Genomic DNA, 16,486 nt, shown 5'->3' on the forward strand with positions numbered 1-16,486 from the left:
ATAGTCTAGAAAGTTAATACCTTTCTGGCAACACTTCCCACTGGGAAAAAAAAATACAGTTCCTACTCAGCCAAAAAACCAATGTAATAATGTTTTAGGTTGGGTTAAACGTCTTGGAAACTGGCAGGTGTCACAGCCACCTTGCCTTCAGTGAAAAAGGCAACTGAGAGCCCTTATGAAACAAGGGATTTACATCAGTAGGGGCTACTACACAAAAAACAGGCACATGGCAAGGTCTGAATAGACGGTGAATCATGTGGCCCAAGGGGTTTTTAGGGTGGGGGTGTGTGTGTAAAATATCAGGCCATGAGGACCAGATGGTAGAGCTCTGCATGTGCAAGAGAAACAGCAAGAAACACTGCAGAAATGGATACTGAGAAGCAGCTGAAAGTCAAGGAGACAGAGCTGTGTTTTTGAAAAAAGATACTTCCAGGGTTTAGTGAGGGTTGAAAGAGGCTTGGGATTGTGAGCAAAAACACAACTGCGAAAAGAAAATTGTACAGTTGTTCTGTAAATAAATTGAATTACCTTGCCTATATACCTAGCTTTCTCATAGGCTTATCCTCTTACCCCAATATTGTCACCCATAACTTCTTTGTATCTGCAAGATACAGTGCAGCTCTCCGACATTACAGTTTCGTCTTCCCTGTCTGCCCTGTCAGTTCACACTAAATTCTGTGGGGCAGAGATTGTTCCCCAGCAAGGGTCTGTGCACATGGCAAACCATTGTTGCCCTTGTGGAACATCTGAAATTTACTGGGAATTCAATCTACTTACATGGTAAGTCCCATTCTTTGGGTCTGTCTTTCTACTGTAAACTCTTCAGGGCGTTGTCTCTTTCTTTACATGCTGTAGTGGGAATTCATCACTGAAAACACAAATAATTAATATCACTGGTAATATTCAAAAATAAATATTTAAGGCTCTGTCTTGTTATGCACATGCTTAACTGAGTTTATTAATATTTCCTTTGACATAAATGGGGCTACATGTTCGTATTGTTAAGTCTTTGTAAAGCTGGGGTCTGTATTATCAAGAAGAAAATTCTTAAGTGTATTTCAAAAAGGTAGTTCTAAAGACATTTAGGAAGAACAGGTCCCCATTCTTGTCTAGTTTATATTACCTTATAAACTAATAATATCAGTACACAGCAGATGATATGTGCTGTTACTCCTCTCTCCAATTGTGGCTACAAGGAAGTACCAGTAGTCTGAGACCTTGCTGGTTAGCTAAAATAGTTGTATTTTCCATTAGGAATATTACTGCAAGCCATGCTTCTTAGCCTAAGATAGAACTATGTTAGAGCTTAATTGATTGCAAACTTAAAACTTTTACAGTTCCTCCAAACAGAAGAACGTAGCTAACCAGATTATTTTGTCAATTCTGTTAACATATTTACTATTTAAAACAGTATTTTGTGAGCAGAAAGATTTACAGTTGTGCTTCTCTTCCCTTACGTGACTCTCTATAGCCACAAAACTCATGGGCTTTTAATATTATTAAATCTCCGTTTCCTTGACTTCTTCAAGCACATCAGAAGGGACAAAGAGAGTCAGCGCAAGCATGTTGGTGTTGTTTCCTTAGGTCAGGCTAAGGATATGCCTTCAGGTTCTTCCACTGTACCAGACCTGTCCAGAGGTTGCAAGCACTTTTCCCCAGGCTTGGTATTTTGAGAAATAGGAGTATCAACTTATTTCATCACCTTGTATTGTAAAAAGGCCATAGCTTCAATATTAAACCTAATCTGTGAGTCTTTTGTGGGTGTCCTGATAACTAATCTGAATTACCCATCACTCCCATCTAAAGCGTTAAACCATCTTTTAAAAATCGTACACTTCCAGCAGTATTCCTAGGCAATGTGCTAACCTTTCGCTCCTTCCCCTTATTTGCCTTGGCAATTGTGAAGCGATAAATTGATAACGAGATTGGAACACAGATATTTACCATACCCCATTAAAGTCTTGATTTTGGTATGCTCACTGTAAATCTCTTTACACAGATGTGTAAGCTTTTGATGAAACAGAACTTGTGCCCAAATCAATATACAGGCCAAAACAGAAGTAGGAGAAGGACATTTGCAATTAATAATGATTAGATTTTAATTTTACTAATAGAGGGTTGAATCTTCTTCCGTTTAAATCAGTGGCAGGATTCCATATTAGATTTTACTTTTTCGGAGTCAGCAAAATACACTTAGCTTTTGTGTAGGACTTTTATATGCCTAAAGCACTGCATACTCATTAATTAAAAATAAGTAACTGAGACATGTTACTGAAATGCTGTATTTTGTCAATACTAAGTTGTCTCGCTACCACTAGAACATCCATTACTTAAGAAGTCTTTGGAGTGTTTACAGTTGATTTTGTAAACTACTCATTTTATATTGTTTCATTCTGAATCTAAAAGTATACAAATCTAAAAAATTTCTTTAACTATAAAATGTGAAGGGAGACAAAGCTGTGAGACAAAGCTGACAAAGATTGTTTTGTAAGACTGGGAAAAAATAACAAAAAATTCCACAAACAACCTAACAATGACCCATAAAATACTTTTATCCCCCCCCAAAAACTTCTATGGCAATAATTGACTTGGGAAAAAAATCCTGAATTACAGTACTCAGTTAGAGGAAGACTAAGTGTATCTGTTGATCCTATGATACATAGTATGACGCTGGTTTTGAGCCAGGTCCAAAAAAGTCATTTCAGGGTAAAACAATTATTTCCCGGACCATTCATTCCTGTGGGATACTGGAATGCCCTCAGCCATTACAGTCGACAGGAGCTGATAGCTTTTACTGTGTTCCAGATAAGATATATAAGATTGCAGTTCATAAAGCATCTTTTTGACAGCTTGTGTATTCTATATGCTTGCATCAACTTTTTCCCCATTAAAATGGTTAGCTTTAAGTAGGTGTGTATTTGGATGCTTTTTTATTAGTATTATTTGAATTATATGACACTTCGTTGGGTATGCATCCTCCTCCCTATCGCCGATTTTCTTGCTTTTTGTTTGCCCTCTGCACAAAGCAACGTCTTCCTTGAAAGAGCTGCGGATTGCGGCCGTGTTTGCATTGGGTCTGGAAGGCCATCTAGTGACACAACTGTGCAGGAGAAAATGCAAACCCCTGTTTGAGTTGTGATTATTTTTTTTTCTTAGTTGAATTAAATGATCTTGCTACACTCAAGCATGCCCTTGGTGGTTTGTTGCTGTTCCCGCAAGTGGTATTTCAAAAATTTTACAGTCAATTTTGATTTCTTAAGAACTGACTGGGTTTATTTGAGATGGAGCACGCTGCTAATCCCTGCTAGGAAAGAAACACACTATTTTTTTGTGCAGAATGGTGGCAGATTTGTACCTGAGCAGGTCCGTCACGAATAATCCAGCAGCATCACTCCCCTGACCTGTGTATCAGGCCTAGATGTATCCGGCTGTTGTGAACCCTTCCACAGTGCCAAACAATGCCAGGTAGGTGCCTGCAGCTGCCACATCTCTGCAATTAAAATGTAAAATTCCGATTTATTTTCATCACAGTTCACCCTGAATGTGTGGCACTGGGTGAATAAGCAACAAGCAGAGCTATCAGTTCCTAGTCGAGCAATAAATACAGTAGAAAACAAGCAGTTAGTCACTGCTACTCCCAGTGCCAGCAACAAGATGCATTTTGGGGAGTATCTCTGGGGGTCTCTGCTTCCCCCCCTCCCATGGCTGGCTTGGCACCTGCTGCATGGTCTCCCTCAGCCATCAGGACTGGGATCGGCCGCTGCAGACATTGAGGCTGAACTGGAAGACATCCCCTCAGCTGCTGGCGACCTGGCATAAACCAACATGGCGCTTGAGGTCCAAAGGGGCTCCCTGGATGAACAAATGAGGGCTGGGGTGGAGGACGCTGGTGCCACAGTTGCTGGACGGGGATGAGCACCCAACACGGTGGGTGTGCAAAGGGGACAGGGCCCCACAGCCCCAGGCCGATGGAGGCCTTGGAGGCTCACCGAGAGGACGGGGGTGAGCAGCCCCTCTGGGTTTTGGGGGAAGAAGGCCCGCCGGGGTGCTGAGGGGGCTCGTGCGGTGTCTGCCGGGGCCACCTCAGCGCTGACGCCCCGTGGGTGACCCTGGGCAGCCGCACACCCCGGAGGAGCCGACGCCGCGGGCGCTGCAGACCGCCGAGGGGGCTCCGGGCTTCGGTGAGAAGCCGCCCCGGGGCTCACACGGGGTGAGGCGGCGGCGCGGCCCCGGGCGGCGCCCTGAGGTACCTGAAGCGCCGGCGTCCGCGGCGCGGCCAATCCCCGGCGGGGCGCGGGCGGTGCCTGCCCGCCCTGGGGCGCCCCGGAGCGCGGCGGCGGCTGCTGAGTGGATCCGCGTCCCGGTGGCGCTTCGCCTTGCCCGGCCCCGGTCCGCTCCATGGAGGCGGCTAACGGGGCCCTGCCCGAGGGCGCGGCGGGGGGTTCCAGCGGCAACGCGACCGCCTCGTCGGGAAAGAAAGAGGTGAAGGTCGTGATCGTGGGGGACGGCGGCTGCGGGAAGACGTCGCTGTTGATGGTGTACGCCAAGGGCGCCTTCCCTGAGGTGAGCGGGCTGTCCCGCCGCCGGGTCCAGGGCGCGAAGGGGGCTGGGGACCCGCCGGCAAAGCGGCCGGAGCTGGCAGCGAGCTGCCTGTCCCTGGCTAGAACCGCTTCTCCTCCCTTTGCAGCAATACGCCCCGTCCGTCTTCGAGAAATATACTACCAGCGTTACGGTGGGCAAAAAGGAGGTCACCCTGAATTTGTACGATACCGCAGGTAAGGGGTGGTTGGGGTTTTCCCCCACACTTTCCGTTTCCCCGATCCCAAAACTGGAAGAGGCGTTTTCTGTGCGGCCGCTGGGATGGTGCCACGCTGGGGCACCGACCTGGGACTGAGCCCAAACCCGGCCCCTGGGTTTTCGTAATTTCAGAGAAATAAGCAGAAACTGCTTTTACCGGTGTAAAATGTTGCTTCTGTGGACATGCCCGTATTTCTGTTGCAGCAGCTTTTGCTGTGTCAACTTAAACCAGACTGATACTAGAAGACTGTAAAGCTGGACATACCTTCAAGCTGCTTTTCTACTAGCATACTTTTAGTGTAATATCGCAGTTAAAACTCTTAGAAATTAAAGTACAAATAAAACAACAGCCATTACCTGTTGCATGCATAAATGTGCCTGCCAGAAAAAAAGGGTCCCTCTCTTAATGGCAGTTCTACCTGTGGACTCATTCATTATCTTAACAACCCAGTTTATTAAGAAAATCACATAAAATAGCAAACATATCTGAAGGTATTAAAACCCAGCTCCCAGATGCAAAGCATAATACAATCAACCAGGAAAATATTTTAATCTCCTGCCATGTGTGATCAAACAGCAAAGGAGAAAAAGCCTGGTTTGTGTTCGAAAGAAAAAGGCCATAGCAATAAAAGTTATTTGAAAATACTGGTAGTTTGTTCAGGTTCATTTCAGGAACTTTGTGAAATGGTTTGTGTTCAACTTTATTCAAAGTTCCTAGATTCTGTTATCAAGCTGCATTCCTAAACAAACCCTAAAACTGACACATGCTCCGTTTCAGCTCAGGGTAAATCCTGTTTCAGTTCAAGCCTGTGGAGCTGTTCCAAATGTACACCAAGACAAGCAAGAACTGAATGCAGTCTGTATTCATTTCTTAATAGTAATTAAACACATTTACCTTCTTGCATACCATACATGATATCTGAATAGATAATTGTAAAGGTTTTTAATCTAAAAGCAGATTTTATTGCTAGTCTTTACAGCAGTATAATAAGAGCCTGAGCACCTAATTTGCCAATATATCTTTTTGTGTCATGTTACTGTTCTTGATTCCAGTGATTTGGATAACGTAGCTTCTACTGAATGGCAAGGCTTTTGTGTTTAAATCTTAAAGAGGGCTTCCCTTAATATAGTGTGTTGGCACAAAGAACTTGCCACAGTGAACTTGTCAAGTTTTTATGTTTGTTTGCTGTCAGTGTGGAATTTTTGCTTGTCACAGAGTTCTTGATACTTGGCTGTCTCTAATTTAAAATCACCGTGCTGCAGCTTCCAACATTTGTCTTTGGAGTCTCTTCCAGGCTTTAACGAACACAGGCTGGATCCAGAAATGGCGTTAGGTAGGGCAAGTTCAGTATTGCAGCACTAAACTCTCGCAAGCCTGACATAAGTGCCCAGCTCCTTGCGTCATGCAGGGAGTTCAGCTCTGCACAAGACCTACAGCTGCCTGGAGAATGCTCGCTGAGCCTGGTGCTGGTGGCTTGTCTTACCCTCTTTCCTTGTTCAGGCATATAACTTTAGCAGAAAGTGTCTCTACCTTTTAGTCTAGTGTGTCTGCCATTTAGTTCACAGCTATAAATACTGTCTTGGACCAAAGCACTGCCCCATTGAAGAACTGAGCAGAATGTATTTTGTGTCTCACAAGACACTTTGGGAAGTGGAGATGCCATTGTTGCCTAGTTGGCAGTGCTCTTTGCCATGAAAGAGCAGTTACTTTTCAGTTCTCATCTGGAAACCTTGAAAGCCAAAATGTTTCACCTCCCAAAAGAGTGTCACAGCCACCAGGCCACAAGTTGCTAGAGGCTGCTGACACTTGTCTCCTCCCTGTCAAATTTCTTTTACTTTGCATGTGACACATCAAGATTATCAGGTGCAAAGAAAAGGGGGACACTGCCGCCTTGGTTAAGGCATTTGCTTGGGAGGGGAAAAGACTAGAGTTTTGGTTCTGTTTCAAAACTGCTTATGTAGTTTTATGTTACAGATTTGTGTCATACTCTCTAACTCAAGCAGCTTTTCATCCTCTTTTTGAAGCTGGAAGTTATGCTAGAGGAAGAACTCACTTGAGCACACATTTTAATCCCATCCTGTTTTTAATAATACAAAACTGATGTTGATTTCCGTAAGGTTAGACTAGGACCGAGAGCTGTGTCCTGTCCTCTAAGTTCAAATAGCGCAGTAAGAGAAGAGCAAGGGAAGTGTCCAGTTCAGGAGACGAGGGCTCCTGTCGCTCTGCCATGTGGATGCAGCATGAGAGAGGCAGTTTTGGAATCGGTGTTTCACTATGTTGACTTGCTTCTGTCATATCATGCAGCAGCAGCTCATTAAATTCCTCTCTCAGTTGGGTGATGATGCTCCAGGGTGGGTGTACAGCAGCAATTGCAGTTTAAAGAGGAGTCTAAACATACAGCTTACTACTGGAAGTAGAGTAGATTAACAGTGCAGTATATCGGCCTTATTTTATGAATCTTCTGACTTACTAAAATGCTTGAGTTGGTCTTGCTGGTCTCTAAAATCCTAAGACAGCTTTGCACTTGTGTTTTGCTCCTCAGTGTGAAAGGTTACCAAATCATTCAGATTATCTTAAAATAATTTAATTAGGATTAAAAGGATATCAAACCATTTCTGAGGTGAAGAGCTTCAGCTAAAAGTGCCATGTAGCAGTGTAGAGGAGTGGAAGGGCAAAGCTGTTCTTCTAAAAAGCATCACTGGATCTTCATGATGCACCCACTACAGAAAGGACTTTGATATTTTTAGGCTCTTGCTAAGAGCAGCACTAAATACAGCTGCACATTCTTCAGCATCACGGGAAGGTAAAGGACAGGTTCAGCTTCATGGGCTGTTTAAAGTTAGAAGGATTCTTTGTATTGTCAAGTCCTGTGCAGCTTGAGACACAGCTTGTCCTACTTGCTGAAGGAGAAGGACACAAAGTGCCTAAGAATCAAACATTTCAAGCTACAAAAGGTATTTTTTTTCTTGACAAGGATTTTGGTAACAAATGAAGCTAATGAGTTAGTCTAAAATATGCTGGAATAACTTTCTTTAGTGAGACTTTTGTACTATGCTGCTCTGTCTTCCTCATCAGAGACACCTCTTGCTGTTGCAGGAAGTTGGTGGTATATATACGCAATGTGTAAGGGCTTTGTAATATCACTCATCTCATCTGCAAACGGGCTTTGCAGCTCCTTATTCAATTAAAAGCTTCCCATTTCTTGCTGTGCTCAGTAGAGGCAAAGGCATTGAGAGGTAAATTAACTCTGCAGTTTTTTTACATACTAAGGGAGCAGCATTGATGCTTTAGCTGCAGGTCAGGCACAAGGTTCAATTTCTGATGCTGTTCGGTGCAGGGCTTTCTCGGACCAAAGAAAAGAGCTCTGCTGGGCTGGGGAAGGCTGGGGAGGAAGTAATGCCTCATCATTGTGGGTGCTCACTCTGACTGGCAGGAAGTACATGCAAAGCCTCCAGCGGGGTTTTTCAGGTTTGTAATGACAGATGCATGACAGTCTGAGGCCTTAAGAGAAATTTTTAAAGCTGGTATATGCAAGAGTAATTTTTTTCATAACTTTGAAAGGGAGGGAATGCCTGAGAAAGACAAAACCCCCAACTTCTCAACTGAAGTGTGCCCACCCCACCCTAGGTGTCCTCTTCAACTGGCTTTATCCCTGCCAAGAAGAAAGTCTGTCTCCCAATTTTTTCTAAATTGAGTAGCAAAAAACCACAGCTGCTTAGTTAATAACCATGGCATTCCTATGGAGCCTGCAAAATAAGAAATCAAAATAAAATTGGGTGCATTTTTCTGTGTCTGTGAGGGCTCCCCATCATGCAGTTCCATGTCCCAAACCACAAGTGTGGAGCATTACAGGCAACATGCAGTTGTACGTAGGAAGTGGTCAGCTGGTCTGGTCCGGGTGGCAGGATATGACATTCTTCCTTACCCGCTGGTGGTTGGTGGCGATGGACAGCACCGCTGTACGTTGGGGCTCAACACTATCATTCACCCACTCCTGACAATGGGTGCTGAGCACCTTTACACACAAGCTGGCACTTCTTTGGTGAATTGGCAAAGGGGTGAGGAAGAGCAGACGGAGGTGAACATGCATGTAAGACCGAGACCTGTGGTGTCATTTCCCCCGTTCACCTTCAACCGTCATCTGAGGTCCCACCCCACCACAGGGCCCAACTGCAGTGATGTGGGTTACGCAGCATGTCACAGAGGGACATGAGAGTGTGATCTTTTTGCAAAGAATTAGCAAATTTTAGGTGAATTCAGCTGGACAAAGGTTTTTTTTCTTTAAAAACCCAAGCAGAGTCTCTGATGCTACAGTGAACCGAGGAGGGCAGTCGCAGATATGCTCACACGTAGGCATACATTTGATTGATTCTTCCACAGCATGCTTTTTGTTAATTGGGGAAAGAAAACAGCTACCTGTGCTTGAGCAAGCACACTCGGGGGCTTTGCATATACACTCAGTTACTGCTTAGGTTCAGCCCTGTTCCTTCGTTTTAAAACTCTTACACTAGAGGACCTAAATCTGTGCCAAATTAGCTCTGACCACAGACCGAGCAGCTTTACAGAGAAAAAGTCTCCCAGGCCCTTTCTTGCATTTCATCAGCAGCACTTAAGGACAGGCAGTGAAAGGGATGTCGATGTTTAGACACTTACAGCTTGATCTGGATCCTGTTAACATCCTTGGCAACTGAAAAACTGCATCTGAGCTCTAAAGAATAGCTTCCTCTCCTTCCAAGTGAGCACTGCAATCATCTGACCATAATACAAGTTAAGCAATTACCATCTAACCTTACCCCTGTGGTCTTGCATTATACCTTGTTCCGTGCTTTCTATTTGAAATTCCAAATACGCATAGAGCTGCATTTTACACAGCAGAATTTTTTCATGTGTCTGTTTTCTCAGTTTACTTAAAAATATAACTGTACAGCTGGTTTTGAAGATGAAGGTGCAGTTCACTGGGGCATATCTATGGTTTTTGACTTGCAATACAGTATATTTGTGTCACATCATAGAAGACACAGGAGAATATGGTTTTAGCTGTACGTTCTGATTCCACGCAAACTGATGTGTTTCTTCCAAGGGCACAGTCCTGTCTGCCTCACAAATTGCCAGCAATAACTTGGAGGACCTTTTAATTTTACAAGCTAAGTTGGTACAGGCTCAGAGGCAACTTGAACAGGGAAAATTATACACGCAACATAACAGTAGAGGAAGTTAGGAGGAAAAAAAAAATGTTTGGCCCCTGATATATTCAAGGCATTTGGAGGATTATCTCAACAACAAAATGGTAAATCGGTTGCAAACAAGTAGGTGGATTTGGGAGAATAAGGAGGGCTAAGCAGTACAGTCTTTGCTCTGAATGTTTATACAACACGCATAATTTTGTCAATTGTCTATTATTTCTGGATTAAACATTGAGGGATCAATCCTTCTTTGTTCTGTACCTCGCCCACAGGGCATGCTGCTCTTGCAGGAGCTCAAATACAGAGAGCGGTCCAAAGCTAAGATTCTCCTTTTGCAAACGTCTCAGGCAAACTGCATAATGGCTTATCCAGTAAGGACTGCCTTGCAGTAACCTGTATCTCAAACCATCATTTAAATTAAGGAGGGGGGCAAAGTATCGTAGAATTATTGGCTTTCTGCTATCTGCAATTCTTCAGATTGCAGCTGGAGGCAAGCACGTTGTCTAGAGTGATAAGTGTGTGACTTGGGACTGAGCCAGGTGCCAGGGCAGGAATTAGTTGGTATAAAGTTGGAGCATGCTGAAATTTTTGGCATCCCTTTGTTTGAAATACCAATAAAAGGTTTGCGATGTGTAACTTCGCTGTAGGGCAGTTTCGGGGCTGTGTGTGCATTGTGGGGATCATGGGAAGGAATGGCATTCCCCGTTCTTGTTTAGGAAATTTGGTGCATCTCAAAGACGTACCTGATCCCAGGGGCAGCATTCAGGTGGCAAATAGATCTTCTACAGACTGCTTAAATCACGGTTTCTTCCTTATCAAGTCTGAAAAAAAATCTTAAATGAACAAGATGATTGGTTTTTTTTCCTGAGCTGCCAACTGTATCTGGTAATTACTGCTTTCTTGAACTTAATCTCTCAAAGCAAGACACCTTCAGACCCCAGCACGGTGCTTACTCCTAAGTCATATGTACAGCAAGGGGAAGAGTACAGGTCTGAAGCAAATTAGCTTCCTCCTGTCAGATCACATGCTAGAATATCCATAATCAGAAGTATGACAAATCCCCTGCTTTTCCAGAATTCAGCAGCATCCCTAAAATCTGCTGTGTAGTCCTGCTTCAAAGACCAGTTAAGCCTGGCTTGTGTTGCAGCATGTCTTGTAAAATCACATGCGTGCTGCTACGGCGAGCAGCGGTGCTAAAGGCATGGTGTGCTAATCGCTGCTTCCTCTCAGCTCACTGGGCTGGGAAAAGCGAGCTGGAAAGTATTGAGCTTGAGACACCGAGGTTTTTACTTCAGCATTTGCATCTAGCAATTACGGTGTTTCTTCTCTTCTGAGCATCACGTGCACAAACATATTTGTGAGAATGGAACCGCTGCCAAATTGCAAATGTTTTAATCGATAACTGGCAAATTCCTCTTGCTGATTTTGCTTGTGAACAGCAACTTGGCAGTTGGTGATTAGAACTGCTTCTAAGGTCTTAGCACTTGGACAATGCAGGCTTTTTAATAAAAACTTGCCAAGGGCATGTTTTATATTCTAAAGCGTCAGTTTTGTCAGTAACGAGGAATCTCCTGCATTTAAGAGAAGGAATTTTACAAGCATGGAAAACATGTAACCTATGCAATTATAGTACCATTGTTCCCATTGTTCTTGATCAAGTATGTATCTTTACATGTTCCCATCATGCTGCTTGTTAAGGGCAGAGATTTCTTTTATCTAAAACGTTCTCTGTGTTTCAGGGCAGGAGGACTATGATCGGCTACGACCACTTTCTTACCAGAACACAAACGTCGTGTTAATTTGTTACGATGTCATGAACCCCACTAGCTATGAGAATGTAGCAGCTAAGGTAAGAGGCTCTCATAATTGCTTCAACCTTTTAAATTAATTACATATGCCTGATATATGCCAAGATGTCAGATTAAAAAAGCCAATGCTTTTAGTGTCCTGTACCCTGGGCGTGTCGACGCACAGATCACTCATCACGCACTGAGCTGCGGGTCACAGACCTCAGACCTGGAGCTCACCTCTCCGCGGCTCCTAAGTGCTCAGAACTGGGGTTGACTCTGTAGTACGCTAAGAAGATCAAACACCGGCAGTGAAATCGCTGCTTTATCTGTAGCGATGTCACACAACCATTTTTAGATTCAAGTCTGCTTCTATCACATGCACATTTAACTTCTGGGGAGACATATAAGCAACCACTTGTCTGTACTAGGATTTCTGTAATGCTCCAAAGTAGAAGTTAGCGTTCCTGTATATAGCACCAGCAAAACACAGCAAGACTTAGTCCAAATTCTGCTCTTAAATATGACTTTAGAGGATATCTTCTGAATTTAAACAGATGTTCAATAAGCGCTTTGGCATAGCAGCAGATGCCACCTATGTTTTTATAAAGCAACTGACTTGGGGTAGGACTTTTAAATGTTTCTGTAATGTAAATAGTGGACGTTGGGCCTCTATCACTAGATTAACAACTTTCAAAACTCTGAAATCGCAGCATATATTAAATGCTGGTTCTGTTCCCTGGCTTTATTGTTTTGATTTCAGAAAAAAAAAAAAGAAAAAAAAAGCCATATTTTGTTTTTCTACCATAGTGGTATCCTGAAGTGAATCACTTCTGCCGCGGTGTCCCACTCGTACTGATCGGCTGCAAGACAGACCTTCGGAAAGACAAAGAGCAGTTGCGCAAGCTCAGGTCTTCTAAGCAGGAACCCATTACTTACAACCAGGTAAATACGAGTGCATTTAAAGTGGTGTCCTCTTTGCAAGAGATAAAGCACACTTACTTCAGTGGCATCATTGCTCACAAGTGCAATCAGATACTCCAAAATTAGGTGATCGCAGTGTCCAGATACAGAAACCCCTGTTAGTGCTGACTGTCAATAATTTCTGTAAGTCCTTTTTGTAAGTGGCCAAATCACCACCCATTTTTAGTGCCCAAGTAAAGAGAAATTTGAAGAGTGTTTTGCATGTTTTCGGGTGTCTGAAAGGACACTACTAGCTACGCCTTCTAGGCTCATTGCATCTCATTGTTGTCTCCTTTCACAGCTGGGTTATTCCTGTTACAAATTTGTAAGCTTTGACAAGTTTGTTGGAGTCCCTTCATAATTTTTATTAGGATACATTGCTCCCATCGCTGGTACTTTGATCAGGATTGTGAGAAAGACTGGAGATGCTAGGATACACATTACAGGATTAAAAGTACTGACTGTTGTGGAAAAAATGTGTTTTGCAAACCCTATTTAAAAATAAATCCTTTCAAGGACAATAGCAAAAAATCTACCAGACTTCTCTTATATTAGAGACTTTTCTTTGAAGTGTCTAGTAATTGGAAAAAAAAAAAAAAAATCTACGTATCATCAAATGTTTTCAATTTAAGTATTTCAAAGCAGCAAGATTTACAACTGGAGTTACAAGACCAGCACAACAGTCCTAGGTACAGGAGAAACAGTCGGTCGTGGAACAGCTTGTCCCATGTCACACCAGACCTTTTTACTCTGGTCTCCCACTTTTTTTTTTTTTTTTTTAAAAACTGCAAAGCCACCATCCTCTCATCTCAGAGCAAGAACAACTGCTTTCAAACTGAGACACAAATCCAGGGAACAAGGTTGAGTGCAACTAGGACCTCGAATGAATCATTTTTTTCTAAACAGCGTGATAAGAAACTGCAACTGCATCACCACTAAACCACGCTGGGACTTTCAGCTTGTGCATGAGACAAGATGCTCGTCCTGTCGCGTTGTGAACAGCTGCAGATTGTCCCTCATTTGCATTAATAACTCCCTTCATTGCCCTCACACGTGAGGTCAGGGCAAGCAACAGATACTTTTGGCAAGTCTGCTGAGGCCTCATGCAATTAAATTCCAGGGCCCACGTGATGTACAAACTTTGTCTCCTATGTGAGCCCTCCCACTTGGTTTTTCTCCCCTTAAATATACACTACCTCAGTCTTTTACAGCTGACGGCATCTTGAGTCACGCAACATGATGCTTCCAATGCCTGGCACAGAAGAGCTGAACAGTATCTGCCAGCACTGCAGCTTGCAAACAACTGGAAGGAGACAAACTTCGCTTAAATATGCTGGAGAAAAATCCCTATAGAAGCCTGAGTACTCAAGTAACCCCACTCCCAGGGCTTATAATGACTAAATGCAGAGTTTGTGAGCTGTGGGTTACAGACCTGGAATTCACACTCAAGGCTCACAACTATTCAAAACTGGGGGCTGACTCTGCAATGACAATAAAAGGATCACGAGCAAAGTAAGAAATCACCGTTTTGTCTGTAGTGATTTTGCACAACCAGGATTGCATGCACGTGTTTCAGATTCTAGTCTGTTCCCATTGCATGCGTTTGGGTGAGTTTGAGAAGCGCAGGCACCCATTTGTGTATACGAGGATTTTGGCTGAGCCCTTGTGATGCTCCAAGGCAAAAGTTGGGGTTCCAGCATGTGCACCAGCAAAACAAGGCAGGGTGTTGGCCCAGATTCTGCTCTTGCATGTGACATTTGTTACTAAAAGTGACATCATGTAATAGTTGAGCCCAGGCCTGAAAAAAAATACCACCATGTAGACATCTTATCCTGAAGTATCTACCTCAGCATTTTTTTAAAAACAATTTTAATACTATATTTACCCTATTAGCAGTCCGCATCTTAGAGTCTCTAACACATTGAACTGTTAAGGCCAGGCTCTTGACCAACATAGGGAAAAAACCAAAACCTAGTTTATTTAACAGCGCCTCGGTTTATTACCAATGCCACTTACACTCTAGCACTATACTCAGAGGCAGCTTCTGTCTTCCTGACCTCGTGATACGAAGACACACAAAATAATTCCCGTTCTTTCCCATCTCACCTTCCTTCTCTTGTGCATTGGGTTCACGTCTTTTCTTACCTTTTGTCCTTTCCAGGGTGAAGCAGCTTGTCAGCAGATTAATGCAGAAGTTTATCTGGAGTGCTCAGCAAAATGTCGTGAAAATATAGAAAATGTTTTTAAAGAAGCAACAACCATTGCACTGAACGCCATGAAAAAAGCCAAGCGCCAAAAGAAACGGACAGTGTGCTCAGTGTTATGATCTGGACTGCAAGAGAGTATCAACTGCACGAGAGCCAAGCAACTCGGATTTTAAGAAAAGTGTAACTTTAAAGACCATTTTTTTCATTACATATTTTCATATTCCTAGAACAATTTTTATTTTAAAATTTTAATTTAGTATTTTTGCACTTTCGTTGCACTGCTTTCCCAAAGTTTTCAAAGCTCTTTATCAAGGTTAACTGATGCTGCATGCCTTTGTCCATCTGGCTTTTGCTCCTAACTGCAAACGACCACCACTCAAGTCTTGGACTCACTATTTAAATGGCAACGAACAGCAACTGCTACTATATGACTTAATTAGTGGGTTTTTTTCCTCTGCAAAATAATTGTGGCATGCTATAACTACAATTTACTGTCTTTTTCAAGCAGAAAAGCTGAAAAGCCACATCAGGCACCTTTGAAGAGACAAAAATTAAGTTCTGTCTTAACATTTTCAAATTAATTTACTTAGTGGCAGTGGTATGAGTTAGCCTCAAGCTGCCCCCAGAGAGCAGAGATGGAGCAGCTACTACGTGTAATGTAAATTACAGTTTTACAATAAGCTTATATAGCTTATTTAATACATGACAGATGCAAATATTGGTGCATGCTAGGGGAAATACTTAACTCCTCTTCATTAACTGATGAGGTAATCTCTACTGCTATAAATTAAAATCTTCCCTTTGTGATGAAGGTGTCAGTTGTCTGTTTAAGGACAAGGGATGCTCCCACACGTGCTGCCTCAAATCTTGTAGTTCTTTTGCACATCTCATGCAGTGAGATCTCAGATTCCAGGAGTCTATTAGACAAACATCACACATAGAGCCTGGTAACTACATCAGATGGATTTCATGCAGCTTTATCCTCTGCTGGATACCTGACCAGCTGGTGAAAACCTGTTTTGGAGCGAGCCATCGTTATTGTTTCACTTGCAGGGTAAAGAGATCTTGATCCTTGAAATACTACTTTTTTTCCCTTTCTTTCTTCCCCTAACTTGTTTTGATTTAATTAAGGTTTGTGAATCCCTATAAGCTTAAAATAGAAAATTTAAAAAAAAAATAAATTACAAGTTTGTGCACATCTTTGCCTATTGAAAAATCTGGAAGAATCATGCAGCCCTTTCTCCACGAGAAGACATTTGTCAGTAAGACACAGAACTGCACATGACCTTACCCAGAACAAAACTGAAACATCAACGCGCAGGAAGTTACCGCGTTTACCCTCAGCTCCGCGCCAGGAATCTTTGTCGCTTTTTTAATCTGAGGTTTCTCATGCTGCAGAACTCCAGTTACTCACCATGTGCAGAGGTCCCCACCCCTGGAGAACCAGGTCCACTGCTCAGATCCAGCAGGTTCCAGCATCGCTCTCAAAATAAAACAATTTCATAAGTGGAGAAGTCAAAGGATAAAAAAAACAAACCCAAACGTCAC

At 43.0% G+C, this 16,486-nt stretch overlaps 1 protein-coding gene across 2 annotated transcripts; it reads left to right on the forward strand.

The window, feature by feature from the left end:
- The first annotated feature begins 4,270 nt into the window (after nucleotides 1–4,270).
- RHOF (ras homolog family member F, filopodia associated) lies at nucleotides 4,271–16,410 on the forward strand. Of its 2 annotated transcripts, XR_012838191.1 has the most exons (6): nucleotides 4,271–4,563; nucleotides 4,688–4,775; nucleotides 11,721–11,830; nucleotides 12,579–12,713; nucleotides 13,933–14,243; nucleotides 14,893–16,410. XR_012838191.1 is itself a non-coding variant. In XM_075770111.1 (5 exons), exons 1-5 carry the CDS (start codon nucleotides 4,399–4,401, stop codon nucleotides 15,055–15,057), a joined length of 663 nt encoding a protein of 220 aa, XP_075626226.1. In that variant the 5' UTR covers nucleotides 4,273–4,398; the 3' UTR covers nucleotides 15,058–16,410. The 2 variants fall into 2 exon arrangements, 1 of the variants encoding a protein (XP_075626226.1); XM_075770111.1 differs by lacking the exon at nucleotides 13,933–14,243 and having other exon boundaries at nucleotides 4,273–4,563.
- Nucleotides 16,411–16,486: the final 76 nt, after the last annotated feature.

The sequence above is a fragment of the Balearica regulorum genome, chromosome 17 (genome assembly GCF_011004875.1).
Source record: "Balearica regulorum gibbericeps isolate bBalReg1 chromosome 17, bBalReg1.pri, whole genome shotgun sequence".
Taxonomy (NCBI): Eukaryota; Metazoa; Chordata; class Aves; order Gruiformes; family Gruidae; genus Balearica; species Balearica regulorum.

Excerpts from the sequence above, each read along its gene's own strand:
- RHOF (XM_075770111.1), top strand. The coding sequence starts at position 4,399 with ATGGAGGCGGCTAACGGGGCCCTGCCCGAGGGCGCGGCGGGGGGTTCC. Across the intron at positions 11,831-12,578 it reads ATGAGAATGTAGCAGCTAAG|TGGTATCCTGAAGTGAATCA; the intron begins GTAAGAGGCTCT and ends TTTCTACCATAG. Across the intron at positions 12,714-14,892 it reads AACCCATTACTTACAACCAG|GGTGAAGCAGCTTGTCAGCA; the intron begins GTAAATACGAGT and ends TGTCCTTTCCAG.